The 13153-nt window shown below is 41.0% G+C and overlaps 1 protein-coding gene across 9 annotated transcripts in view; it reads right to left on the reverse strand.

Annotated features, from left to right (window-relative positions):
- Positions 1–4246: 4246 nt before the first annotated feature.
- Positions 4247–13153, reverse strand: part of PPFIA1 (PPFI scaffold protein A1) — a 58135-nt gene continuing 49228 nt past the window's right edge. For 7 of the 9 annotated variants that reach the window (XM_077929370.1, XM_028728500.2, XM_028728533.2 and 4 more), the window contains 5 exons: positions 12580–12755; positions 12240–12308; positions 8584–8749; positions 6918–6988; positions 4247–5606 (listed from right to left, as the gene is read on the reverse strand). In XM_077929370.1, the coding sequence (XP_077785496.1) occupies positions 6930–6988; positions 8584–8749; positions 12240–12308; positions 12580–12755 (470 nt within the window). In that variant the 3' untranslated portion in view covers positions 4247–5606; positions 6918–6929. The remainder of the gene's footprint in view (positions 5607–6917; positions 6989–8583; positions 8750–12239; positions 12309–12579; positions 12756–13153) is intronic. The other 2 variants (XM_077929367.1, XM_028728561.2) reach the window with 1 other exon arrangement.

The raw sequence follows: 13153 nt of genomic DNA on the forward strand, positions 1-13153 counted from the left end.
CGTCATCAGGTGGGAGAGGACTAAAGCGAGCTGCCGGTGGTGGTTGGCACTCGGCTCCGGGCGGGCTTTGCAGCAAGTCCGCGGAAACGGGGATCGCCTATATTGGAAGCCCCCCGATGCGCCCCTCGCATCTCCTATGCAAAAGCTCCCGGACCCTCTCTCTGCGCCGCCTCTTTCTAACGCGCTTGCTCGGGTCCCCAGCCCGCTATGGGAGCATCGTTTCTTACCAAAGCGTGCAATGGCTTTTGCCATTCAGAGGGTGGGAGTGGGGGAACCCAGGCGTTCAAGTCGGCCGGTGGGGGGGGGGGTTTATTAGCAATTGGATCACAACGTCGATCCAAAAGTAAACCACGTCTCACTGATTTCAGTGGGGTTGGCTCTCAGCTAAAATGGGTATGGGGTTATTTAACAAAATTTGCATACCGTCACTAGAACAAAAGACCTCTAAACGGCTTAGATAGCCTAAAACATTAATTTTTTAAAAAAATCATTAAAAACAAGTCACATAAAAAATTAAGCTTTAAAATAACATCTGTAATTTTAAAACAGTTGTACTTACTAAAATGAGGCATTAAAATTGCATATTAAGATTACATGCCTGGGTAGCCTTGCTGGAACTAAAATAGTATTTAGTAGGCACGGAAAAACCATTTGGAGGAGGCACCCGCCTAATATCAATGAGCAGAGAATTCCAAAGTGTAGGTGCTGCAACACTGAAAAGTTGGCTTCTTGCAAGCGTGGAATGAACACTGTATTGTACTTGGAAAGCGCTAGTCCCACAGACTGAAGTGGCCGACTGGACACATATGAGGTGAGGCCCCCCTTTAAGAAAACTGGCCCCAAGTTGTTGAGAGCCATATACTAACAGTAGCACATTGATCTTGACCTGGTAACATACCGACAGCTACTGCAGATCTGAGCAAGATATACTGACAGGGTCTCACTCCTGTCAGCGATCCTGCTGCAGTTTCCAGGTCAAGCACAAGGGAAGTCCTGCATAGTAATCCAATACTGAAGTCATTAATGCCTGAACATTAATGTGCAAGAAGCTATCCCGATCCTATTATTGCACCAGTCAAAGCAAACAGAAGCCACTCCTAGCCACTGAGGCCTCCAATCACAACCCCATCCAGGGACGGCAACTGGCCAATTTCTCAGACACAGGAAACCATTCACCCACAGCGCCTCCATCTTACTGGGATTCAAAGCTCAGTTTCTTTTTCCTCATCCAACCCACCACTGTGTCTGGGCACCAGTCCAGGTCCTGCACGGCCTCTCTGGATTGAGATGTTGTGGAGAAATAGAGCCAAGTATCACTAGCATACTGATGGCACTTTGCCCCTGAAATTACAGCCTCACATGACCATTTGTGTAGGGCCATCACAAATGAGGAAGAAAGGAGCTGGAGGGATCCAGGGCTTCAGCAGAGGGAGGACAAAAGCAACAGTCTTTGACCTGGAATAACGGGTCACTTCCACTTTTCTGCCTCAGGTTGTTTCCCTTCTCCCCAGCCAAGCTCCTGTAGAAGAGGGAAGCCCTCTAGCTGCTTTTGCCAGGCATGTGCATGGGAAGAATAGGTAAACAGAACACTCTTTTTACCATCTGTAAGTCCAAACTTCAGAGATCCATGCTTTAAAAATGGCATTTCTATAGCTTAAAACTGTTGTCTATTCATTGAACTCCAAATAATAGCAATGATGACTGTTGAAAACTCACGTTTGGGGCACGGAGCAGAGACCGACTGCTTAAAAACATGTATGTGTGTATGTATGTATGTATTGGAAACTGTTAAGGAACACTTTTCTACTCGTTGGAAACCTGCAACTTAAAAAAAAAATGTTCTCGGATACAATTTCCTACAGACCTTTTTTAGGGTAAATGAGAGATGTTACCCATTGGGAAAGAAGAGCAATGACTCACAATACAGTTTAATGGTGGTAAAAATGTGAGGAAGAGTCTAGAAAAGCAACTTTATTCCATCTATGGAATTTATAGCTGAATGAAATTTGGAACATGACTTATATGCTAAAAAACAAGTTTCTAAAAGCTTCTCTTAAAACTGTTGTGGCTGACCTCAACAAGATTTCCAAATATTAGCACCATCGCTTGCTACATCGCATTGCTTCAAAATGTGCAGATCTAGCCCTGCTCTCTCTTGTGTGTCTATCATTCTGCTGAATAGGACCCTGGACTTCTGCCCGGAGAGCATCACAGTTTCCAGGAGAGAATATTCTACAAAACTGAAGCAGAAAACTTTTCTTATGGCATGGGGAGAAGAGCCAGCCAGATCTCAAGTGATGGAAAGGCTCATACGGATCTAAGTCAGGGCTAAGCAATGTAATGCCCTCCAGATACTGTTGGACAGCAGCTCTCACCAGCCCTAGCCAACATGGGCAATGGTCAGGGATGATGGGAATAGTTATCTGGAGGACCCTTATGGACACTGGGCCTTGGGTCAAGCTCCTGGAGACCCAGAAGCCAATGAGGGCTGGGGGGGGGGAGTGTTGACCAATCACAAGGGAGTGGAGAGTTAAAGAAGAGAACCTGACATAAATGGTCAGATAGCGCTTAGATGGATTTTAGGCTTTTAAAGGCTTGGCTGGGTGGTCAGGGTTTCGCTAGGCTGGGCACCCCAGATTATTTCTCTGAAGGGAAGGAAAAGATTCTAGGAGGAATCTGAAAGTGTTTTACTGGCTGAGTAAATAACCATTCTTGGAACAATTAGTTTAATTAGAAACAGGTTTAAAGTAAAGCTTTGAGTAAAGTTCTTAATTACTTCTGTAAAGTGATCTGACAAACAAAATGTTGTACCTTCCCAGAGTAATCACTGAGCTTTAACCCTCACTGAATGTGTATAAATAAAATTCCAGTCTTGTTTCCAACATGCCTCATTCATACTTTGATCTACTGGTTGAGGGATAAGTGGCCTCAGGTTTTCCTTTATATAAAGAATCCTTGCTGCTGCATTAGTAAACACTACCATGTACAGAGAATCTCCTACCTCTCAATAATTATTGTCAGGAGGTGTTTTAAATTTTAAAGTGCTTCCAACCTGGTCATATTACCTTGCTCCCATTTTTACTGAGGGAGTTTGCCCCAGACACCACACTGACTACCCAAGGTCTAAGATACTGATACAGAATTAAAAGGGGAAACTGCTGGGAACATTACTCTTCCTCCTTTCCAGGGTTTTAGATGCAAGTATGGAAGGAAAAGAAGCTGCAACTCCTTGCCTCTAGGGTAGCAAACAGCTGTTTTGTTTGATTCTGTGCTTGCACCTCAAAATGCGAGCGGCAAGTTGTGAACCACTGAGAAAGGAAAAGCTAGGGGAAATGTGTGATTCATCTGCATTGAAATAACTGCAGAGAGAACCGAGGCTGGTTCCTGTTATCATTCAATATTGAGGAAAGCACATTCAACACAGAGTTGCTATAGCTACCAGAAATATTAATCTGTTTCTACACTAAAGTGCTAGAATAGCATAGATGAAAAGGGGGGGGGGGGAGATAATCCCCAGATTACATGACAATAGCTCCTGGTCACAGGGCTAAGCAGCCATTTAGAAAACAAGCGGATGGCAGAAGGCAACAGCAGTTTCATCAGTTCAACTGTGGGGTGAACTTCAAAAGGTTTAAAAGCAACCCACTTACTGAAGCATTTTAGAAATGCTTGTTTTATGTGGCACATTTTGAGACAAATCTTCATCAGCAGGGTTCCTGCACACAGCTGAGGTGCTCAGCCATGCATTGTTATGCAGGCTTACTCTGAAGTTGCACTGGAGTCCAATGGAGTTAACCATCAAAGCCGCAATCTAATGTAGGGCTACACTTTAGGAATGTAAACAGACTGTGACACAGCACAGGCGGTGCTTTCCAGATGTTCTGGGTAATTCACATCAGTCCCCAGCCAGCATGGGCAACAGGAGAATGGGAGTTGTAGCGCAAAGCTACTAGAACATCACATTGTGCTACACCACGGGTAGCTTAAGTGTCTTGAAGGAAATGGGACTTGCCTCAGTTCAGACCAGCCTCATCCAAGTTGTACTCCAATTCTGGAAGTTGTGCTCCAAAATCATCTGGAGGGCACCTGGGCTGGGAAAGCTGGTTTCAGCAAAAGGGAACATGACTGGATGCTTCACAATAAATCTCATCCACATCAATTAATTACTTGAAATCTCACTTCAAAACACTTCAAGCCCCATTGTTGGCAGTGGAAAAAAATGCTTCAGTACTTTATTGAAAGAAAGCAATAAATAATACTGTGATAAAAATAGTTCAAAAGTACTTAGTCTGTACATATTTTGTTACATAATCAGAAGTACACATAAAAGATTAATAGAAAAACAACAACAAAACAGTAACAATGGATTTCAGTCGTACAATTAAAAAGAGCCAAAACCAAAACAGAAAAAGACATGCTGTATATATTATTGCATAATAAATAATGCACCATAATCTGAACTCATTCCTCGCTGGCCTCTTAAGATGCTATTTTAAAAAAAGAATGATGCATTTTCTACTTATATTGGTTGAAATGGCTAACGCTATTAACAATTAATCTTTTGTCCAGAATTTAAAACAAGTTTATAAATATATGCAAAAGATGGCGTAAGAAAAATAAGGCCTTTTTAATAGTTGCACTACTACACGCTTTAGCCTCATGGGCCATCAGCATTTTCGTCATGAGACAGTTGCGCATCATGATTGGTCCACTTAGAAGAATTGCATCAGTATTTTTCTGAAAAACAGTTTCACATCAAAATACAGGAGAGCACTTCGTTGCCTATTGAGTACTATTAGGAGCTATCCTCGGTTAAGAGAAAATATTTCCGCTTATGGCTTATGCTCAGTCAATGAACATAGACTGTACAAATATAGCCACAAAAAAGTAGTTATAAATGAGCTCACCAGGTCTCACACACATTTCATAGTATTCAAATAAATCCCACATTTTAGAATTTCATTTAAAGCAAGTTATATTGAACAGAAGACTTAAATAAATCCACATTAAAATCATATGCTAGGTGGAAAAAGTAGAGTTATGAACGGAAATAGAAGCAGGTACCATGCCCACTTTATTAATAAACATATGCTTCTCTGAAAAAAATGGGATTTATTTAACATTTTAGAGCTAGCTAGCATTTTCCAAATGGCAAAATATATATACTGCTTGAGTCAGGATACCTTTACAAAGATAGTAAAATCCTTTTCACCTGTGTTTATTATTAAAAACTTATTACTGATAATTACAATAACTGCATAATTTACAAAAACCCTACAATGCTTATAGGGGTAGATACATACAAGCATTACAGTACATTCAGTTGAAGAGACTAAAATTAACAAATCGGCAGTAATTTGATTTATAGACTGAATACAAAGGTAAGTAATAAGACTCACATACACTTACATAAATATAAGAAACATTTAAGTCTAAAATACTTTCTCTATAGTACTCACAAATTCATCTAATTAAAAACTCTGTAATAAAATATTTCAAAGTGTTGATTTAACAAGTATTAACAAGATTAAAGATTTGAATTGTTTCCAAAATACGGTCTTTGATTCAAAATGTTTCAGGTCATCTGTAGAAATAGTGGGGATAAACTGAAAATAAAGTAAGACTCAGTTAGTTGCAGAAGTCAAGTTAGGAAAATGTATGCACCATCTCTCTGATCCAAGGAATGACAAGCACAGAGGGGAGACTACATGCAGTTTTACTCTCTTTTCACAGCCTCAATCAAGGGAGGCAGTGAAAGCCTGTCACAGTGCCAACTGGCTGTTAGGCAAAGGAAGGGGGGAAACCAAACTCTGCCAAGACTTCCCTTTTCCTCTACATCCAAAAGCTGATCAGTTGTATGGAATGACTTTACTCAGAAGTGTCACAGCACCAGTGGGCTACTCCTCTCAGCCCCACGAGTGCAACTGCACCAGATGCACAACTAGCTGTAAAGCACTTCCTATAGGTAGCTTTCGAAGAACAAGAATATTTTATACATCAGTCTTCTATACAATAAAATGTTACGTATTCCCATGCACTGTCTCCCCAAAGATATAATTAAGGCAGACATATTTTAAACAAAAACCAAACCATTTACTTGAAGAGGCTGATCTAGCCATGGGCGTAGCCAGGCTGCCCCCCTGCCTTCCCTTGGTAACGCCCATGAAGGCAGCCTTTATTCCTTAAAGCAGGGTTATAGTCCTTAAGGGTTGGACAGAATTTTAAAGGGTAAGGAGCAGCGTCCTGCATGGCTTTTTGTTCATTCACTTACCCAGTACAACAGAATAAAAATTTTGAAGTATACAGATGTATTTGTACTTACAATACTACAAACCCCAATACAAGTTATTTGCACATTACATAAAAGTTCCCCCTTTTCAATCTTCCAAAAACAAACTAGAAAGTCTGGTGCTGAAAGTACAGTTATCAGCGCATGAAAATATTTATTTTTTTACATTTATCTAATGTAGATTTATTTAAAATATTTATATACTGCATATTTCACAAAGACAACAGAAATACAGAAATAAATAAAGAAGGGGGTGTGACTCCTGCGCCCAGAGCCTTTCAAAAGGTGTCCCCACAGAACTCAAACTTATGTCTAAATTACGAAGTTTAAAAAGTAGTTTGGGGACTAGGTATGACAGCTGTTCAAAGGGGGATTATATATTGAGGCTGTATGTGGACTATTACACCAGCTTCCTCTTTACAGCTGCGTGGCTGAATCACAAAACTGCTTTCGAAATTCATGAGACTGGACAGCAGTTTGTGGTTCTGGGGGACATCTTCCGAATCAATGTGGACTTCAGCATGCCACAGACAGCAACCAGAAAGGTGTCAAGAATGTGTTCCTATATTTGTATACTGTAACTTTAAAAACATCAATGCACCACAAGGAGGCTATCACTGTTACTTACCAATAAAAGGCTTTAACATGAATAAGTCCTTACTGTAGCAGAATCCAATCTTTGTGTTGCTGATACATTGCCTATTCCAACAATCAGGAAGACATGCAGAACACAGCATGCAGTTAGTATTAGAATCACATATCAATGCAGTTACAGTAACAACATAAAGTTACAAAATGTTAGCTACGCAGAATGTAAAGTAATTGGCTACATATTCACTACTTTGTATTTGTAAGCCACTTTATGAAAAGGATGGGAAAACCTTGCGCATATTGAGGGCCACCGTTAATTGTCAAGTTGGCTGCAGCCCGCCAAACTACACCAGCATATACTTTCCATTCTCCTAAGTAGGTCCAAACAACCACACGCCCCAATCACAAATTTGGAAAAGGTGTCACAGCTCAATGGCAAAAGACACACTTTGTGTGCAGAGGGCCTCAGGAATTGGAAGCAATACTAATGGACCAACGCTCTGAATTGGTGTAAGACAGCTTCCTAGGTTCTTTAACAGCTTTATCCCTAGAGCAGCATTCCATGTGGTGCCCAGGGTCATGAATTTATAAGCCTCGTACTAGCTATATTCACATGGCAGCTTCTCACTTAGGTGTTTAAGGTCAGGTGACTCCTAGCCTTATGCTCCTGTGCCAGTACTGACACAGTTCCTCTCCATATACCTGACTAGCATAGCTCATAAAAGAACTAACAAAAATGAAGAGAGGAAAGGGGACAGCGCAGTCAGTAGAGTACCAGACTCTGAATTTCAGGATTATGGGTTCGAGCCCCACATTGGGCGAAAGATTCCTGCATTGCAGAGAGTTGAGGTAGATGACTCTCTTGGTAACTTACAACTCTACAATTCTATAAAACATGAGAGATGGCACTATAGCAGGTGTCCCATCTGCCCTGGGGGAGGCAGCTGTGCGTCCCTTCACTAAGACAACCTCCCTGGACCCAGAAGTATTAAAACTATTGCCCAGTGGCAAATATACCGTTTTGGAGCAAGATGTTTGAGAAGGTGATGGTGGCCCAGCCTTAGGAATGCTTGGAGAAAGCTGATTACTCGGATCCATTCCAAACTGACTTTAGCCCTGGTCACCTCACTGAAACTGCCTTGGCTGTCTTGGCTAATGACATTTACTGAGAGAGCGCATCTGGGCCAGAGACTCCCCACCCTTTGTTAAGGAATCAGGTTGTTTACTGGCTGGTAAGACTTGCATACCTGGTAGAATCTACCACTTCCAGCTGCTGAATAATACCTATCCACCAAGAGGACTGGAGCAGAACACCATACAAGCTCAGCTGAAACTGGATTATGTACAGCAATAATACTTTGTGGATTGCATGCAACAATATTGCATTATGTGCTACATGGATAATAGATTCAGATGTGTTCCATTACCACACAGAGATAAATGTTTTTTAAAAAGATTTCTAAATCATTTGAAGACAATCCTAAAGTTTGCTTCCTTAGATCTCACAGAAAGTCAACAGTTATTAATGCTGAAATAGTATTACTAATGCTGCCATCATTCACTGACAAATTAAAGCATTACTGAAAGTCATGCACAGGGTTAAGTCCCCCCCCCCACTCCCCATACAAAGAAAGCAGATGATTACACTTACAACCTCAGGCATAAATCATCATCATGCTTAAAAAAAATAAGCACTACATTACCATCAATTTGCATCTTCTTTGGCTGCATAGAAGGTGAAGACATTGAGGTGTTAACTCTGAAGTTTGCAGGGAGAGTCTCTGCTGATCCAGCTGCTAAACCCCGTATGTCCTTTGGTCTAAACTTCTTCCTCCATGAAGGTGCTCGTCTAAAGCTTTTGTCATCATCCTATCAAGTTAACAAGTGTAACAAAGATTGAACATGAAAAAAAGAAAGGCAATACACTTTAATATATGATTAATATACAACACAACCATAATATTCAAGAGGGCTCAGAACACTGTGCTTTGGTTTAGATTCTTAGATGCTTTGGAACCACATATTTTGCACGTTGTTCGTTTTATTGGTGATGTTTAAAAATCCAATATTCATGCATCCTTTTCAAAGACTATCTATTCCCATGGCTGTCAGTATCTAAAGGAAATAAGTTTAGTCATCTTTCCCCCGTCTAATAGGAATTTGAAACTATGCAATACGATAAGCAATTTTAGAAGATACTACATTAATTACAAATATTCAGTGCTGAATTCCAAATTAATGCAGAAAAGAAACGTTTCTGCAGCCTTTTGTGAGAAGGGCAATTCTGTTGCCATTTTGTGTACCTTGAACAGTTTCCTTTTTGCTTTGTGTGAGAAAATAAGCTAAGCAAAAATTTAGCTGGACAGACAAATCAAGCTGCGAGTTTCCCACAAAATTCTCACTGATGTGGACGAGAGAGTGATTCAAATAGCTTGAGATCTCCAGGACTACAGTTTTCCTCTGGTTCTAATTCAATCACTGTACTGCCTATTAATTGGCTACCTACAGCCCTGAGAAATAAAGAGTGCTATCCAAGCAGTATTGTAAACTGAACTTCAAAAAAACAATGAAAAGCTTACCACCTTTTTTTTACAAACAAGACAGTTGGCTTTCCTTTTTGTGTGCCTGGACATTCCCTTTGCAGGGCTACCCTTTTGTTCAATCAAGCCTCTTTCCACTCAGCCTTAACAGCTCTGGCATGCTGGAATTCCCTTGAATTTGAGTTCCCTTTTCCACTGACCACTCTCCTTTCCCCTGAGTATCCCTTGTCCCTCACCCAGTTTGCAAGTGCCCTCCTGGTCTGTCCTGCACCTCACTGAATCACCATCACCTTCTTTGGCATTTCCAACAGAATGTAAGGAAGGAAAGACAAGGTGATGTTATATTTCTCCTTTTTTAAGCCTTTTCCTTATGTGATTTCCCCTACAACCAGCTCTCTTCTCAGAAGCAGAAAGCTACAGTGCACAGCTGTACCATTCATCCCACAACTCCTCCTCCTCACCCTCTTGTGCTCTCCCTCTAAAAAGCCTTTCAATAGTTAATCATCCTTTTTGAGATAAAATCAAGAAACTATTTAAACTCATTGAGAAGGAGTACAATTTACAGAAACTCAGCTGTCTCATAAAGAAAGCAAGCCAGGGATAGCATCCATGCAACCACAGCACCCACAGATCTCCAAGAGGGGTTGGAGGGTGTATATTGTGCTCTGTTCTGTTGAGATACTGAACAAAAATGAACCAACACTTTTAAAATTTGACCTTTCCATTTGCCCCTGTTCACTCTTATATGTTTAGTCTGCTTTTTTAAAATCAAGGCTTACTTGATTATATGACTGCTCAGTTCTTTCCAGTGCTGCATAACCATCATCAAACCTCAGTTCTAGAAAAGCCCTGACCTCATCTCCATTACTCCCCATGGTAAGTGGGCACTTTGCCACCTAAACTAAATGATCCTAAAGTTATTCACACCTGATCGTTTTTGTGTTTTGGTTAGTGTGCTACTTTGGGCCAGCTCTACTGGACTGAAAACAGCAGAAGACAGCCAGGGTTGCAGTGGGAAACAGATTCACTAGTACACATTTGAGATATATTCCTCAAGCTACTCTTATACTTGAAGGGCTTGTTCCCTGAATACACAGTATTTAATAGCACATGTCCTGAGATTGTAAGAGACCTGCTGTATCAGGTCAAAAGCCCATCTAGTCCATCATCCTGTTCTCACAGCAGTCAACAAGATGCCTAAAGGAAGGCCAGAAGCAGAACTTGAGTTCAACAGCCCTCTTTCCCACTTGTGCTTCCTAGCAACTTATATACACTCCACAGTGAATTTCGTAATTCAGCTGTGCACTGTATGAAGAAGTACTTTGTTTTGTTTGTCCCGAATCTTCCAATGTTCGTCTTTGCTGGATGACCCAGTTTTCTAGTATTATGAGAGGCAGAAAAACATCTCTCTATCCACTTTCTCCCTATGCTTTAACACAGCAAGTGTGGTGACAATTCCCACTAAGACAACTCAGAGAGGAGGCATAGTTCTTTCTCGCAGTTGCCTGACACTTATCCAAAGAACAAAACATGCCATGATCACTGCCCAACATGGTACAGCAAATGCAGAGCTATAACAAGAGGATGGAAAACTCTACTTAAACGTCTTAAATCTCCTATGTTAAAATAGGGATCAACAAATATTGACGGCTTACCAAACTTCTATCTGTCCTCATTAACCTCAATTCCCTCCACAAACCAAATCTTCTGGCACATGCAGAGAGGACATTGGCAGAGGCATTTCCTCTCACTTGCACTGTGGCATGAAAAGAAAAAAGGAACCTACAGGAATTTTCCTGCTTCCCCCCTTTTTTCAAACTGCTATGCATGTCAGAAGGAGCTTCACTTTCACCCCCAAGCTTCCTAAATGCAGCGAGAACAAATGGCTTCAATGAGAGGTGGAGATTTTTGTCAGTTGCACGGAAATTTCAATAAGAAAACAGCTGGAGTCCTTCCTGTTCCTTAACTTACCCAAGCCTCCCTGCAAGTGAAACAAGATTCTGTCTCTCCTGAGACCTCCAGAATGTGCAGAGAGCTTAGAAGAGAGACACTGTTTTCTCTCACTTGTGGTGCAGTTTGCACAAGAATCTGCACTGCAGAGTTTGTGGAGCTTACTGGGAAACCTCGTTAGAGGACTAGAGTTACTTGCTTCTAGTGAGATAGAACAGAGCAAACCTATGTTAAAATGAAGCACAGCCAATACAGTACGGGCAGTTCTGCACTAACTAGTGCAAGGATTAACAGGGGTCCGTCCCCCCACTCCTCCTCCCTGCATGCAGCCTGTGCCATCCTTAAAATCTGCTCACACTGGTGGGATGGAGGTGGACAGGACATATTCTGCTGCACAAGAATAAATCCTTGCCCTGACGGAATGTTCACCGTAGTGCTATATTGAATACTGTACAACCATAAAGTGGGGAGTAGTGAAAGGTTCTTGGTGATTTATAAATGCTGAACATCTAATAGTGAATAAATGGTTATACAGAACTCCGTTCCTAAAATTTAAGACAAAGAAACTGATCAATAGTGGAAATATCTTTGATCTTAGTGAGTCAGCTGCCTGCACAGGAAAACTGTTCTTAATCTTAGGTGCTGTGACAGCAGAGGTGGGAAAGATTATCTTCTCACTTGTCTAGGAGCCCCTTGACTGCATCTCTCAGCAGTGAATGCGCAGGAGGGGGAGTCCAAAAACACACTACAGTTAAAAGTCCCCATAATTGAGCCCGAGGTTTGGTGCAGGATTTCATTAACTCATGGTGGCTGTATGTACAAATAAGAAGTCTGGATGGAATCATAGAACTAAAAACCAAAATACTCACTTCATCAAACCTCCTGTCTGTGCCCATAACTAGAAGGTTGTTGAACTCTCGTTCCAGCACAGCACGAGCCTAAGTGAACAAGAATTAGCAAAACTTATTTCAAACTTTTGGGTTACAGTTGTAAAATCTATATGTATAAGATACTGAATATCTGGTACCAAGAGTCAACATATACTTCTGCCTTAAAAAACGTTAAATCCCAATCCCACAGATTCATTATGCTCTTTGACACCAATACAGTATTTCAGGGTTAAAATAGGCCACACACTACAAATTCTTATTCAGTGCTATATTCTGATGAATAAGAATCATCCCCATCAAATTATTTCTTCATTATTACCTGCGTATTTTGAGTAGGAATTTGTAGAGAAAGAGCTAATGCATTGTAATCAAAAGTTTCATCTAAGGCCACAAGTGCGCCATGAACTCCACTTTCTATAAGGTTATTTGCATATTCTTTGAGACCAATCGACACCACCCAGTGAATCATTCTGTCATTGCTCCAGACAAGGACATCTGTAGGGGGGAAAGTAAAGTTATGAGTCATTAAAAAGTTGACAATATATATAAAATACAATTTCTTTCAGGTGTGGTTCCTGTACTGCATACTACTGAAGCTTAGAAATAAATGTTGGGACTGCATTGCCACTTGATTAAAATTGGTATCAAATGAAGTGTTTTATACATTGTCAACAGTTTGTATTGTTTGGCACCAAATACAGATGGGACTGTAAATACGGAAGGTATGAAGCAGCTAAATGTCTGATACTGGCATATAATGGTTATGAAATATTCCTTCAACACTGTAGACACTGGGTGGAATCTAACATTGCACAAGGCAACTGACGTAAACCTTTCTCCCCTCGCCCCTGTAATCTCCCCAAAATTGTTCCAGAGCATTCCCCAGCACTCTG

Source organism: Podarcis muralis, chromosome 1 (genome assembly GCF_964188315.1).
Source record: "Podarcis muralis chromosome 1, rPodMur119.hap1.1, whole genome shotgun sequence".
Lineage (NCBI taxonomy): Eukaryota > Metazoa > Chordata > Lepidosauria > Squamata > Lacertidae > Podarcis > Podarcis muralis.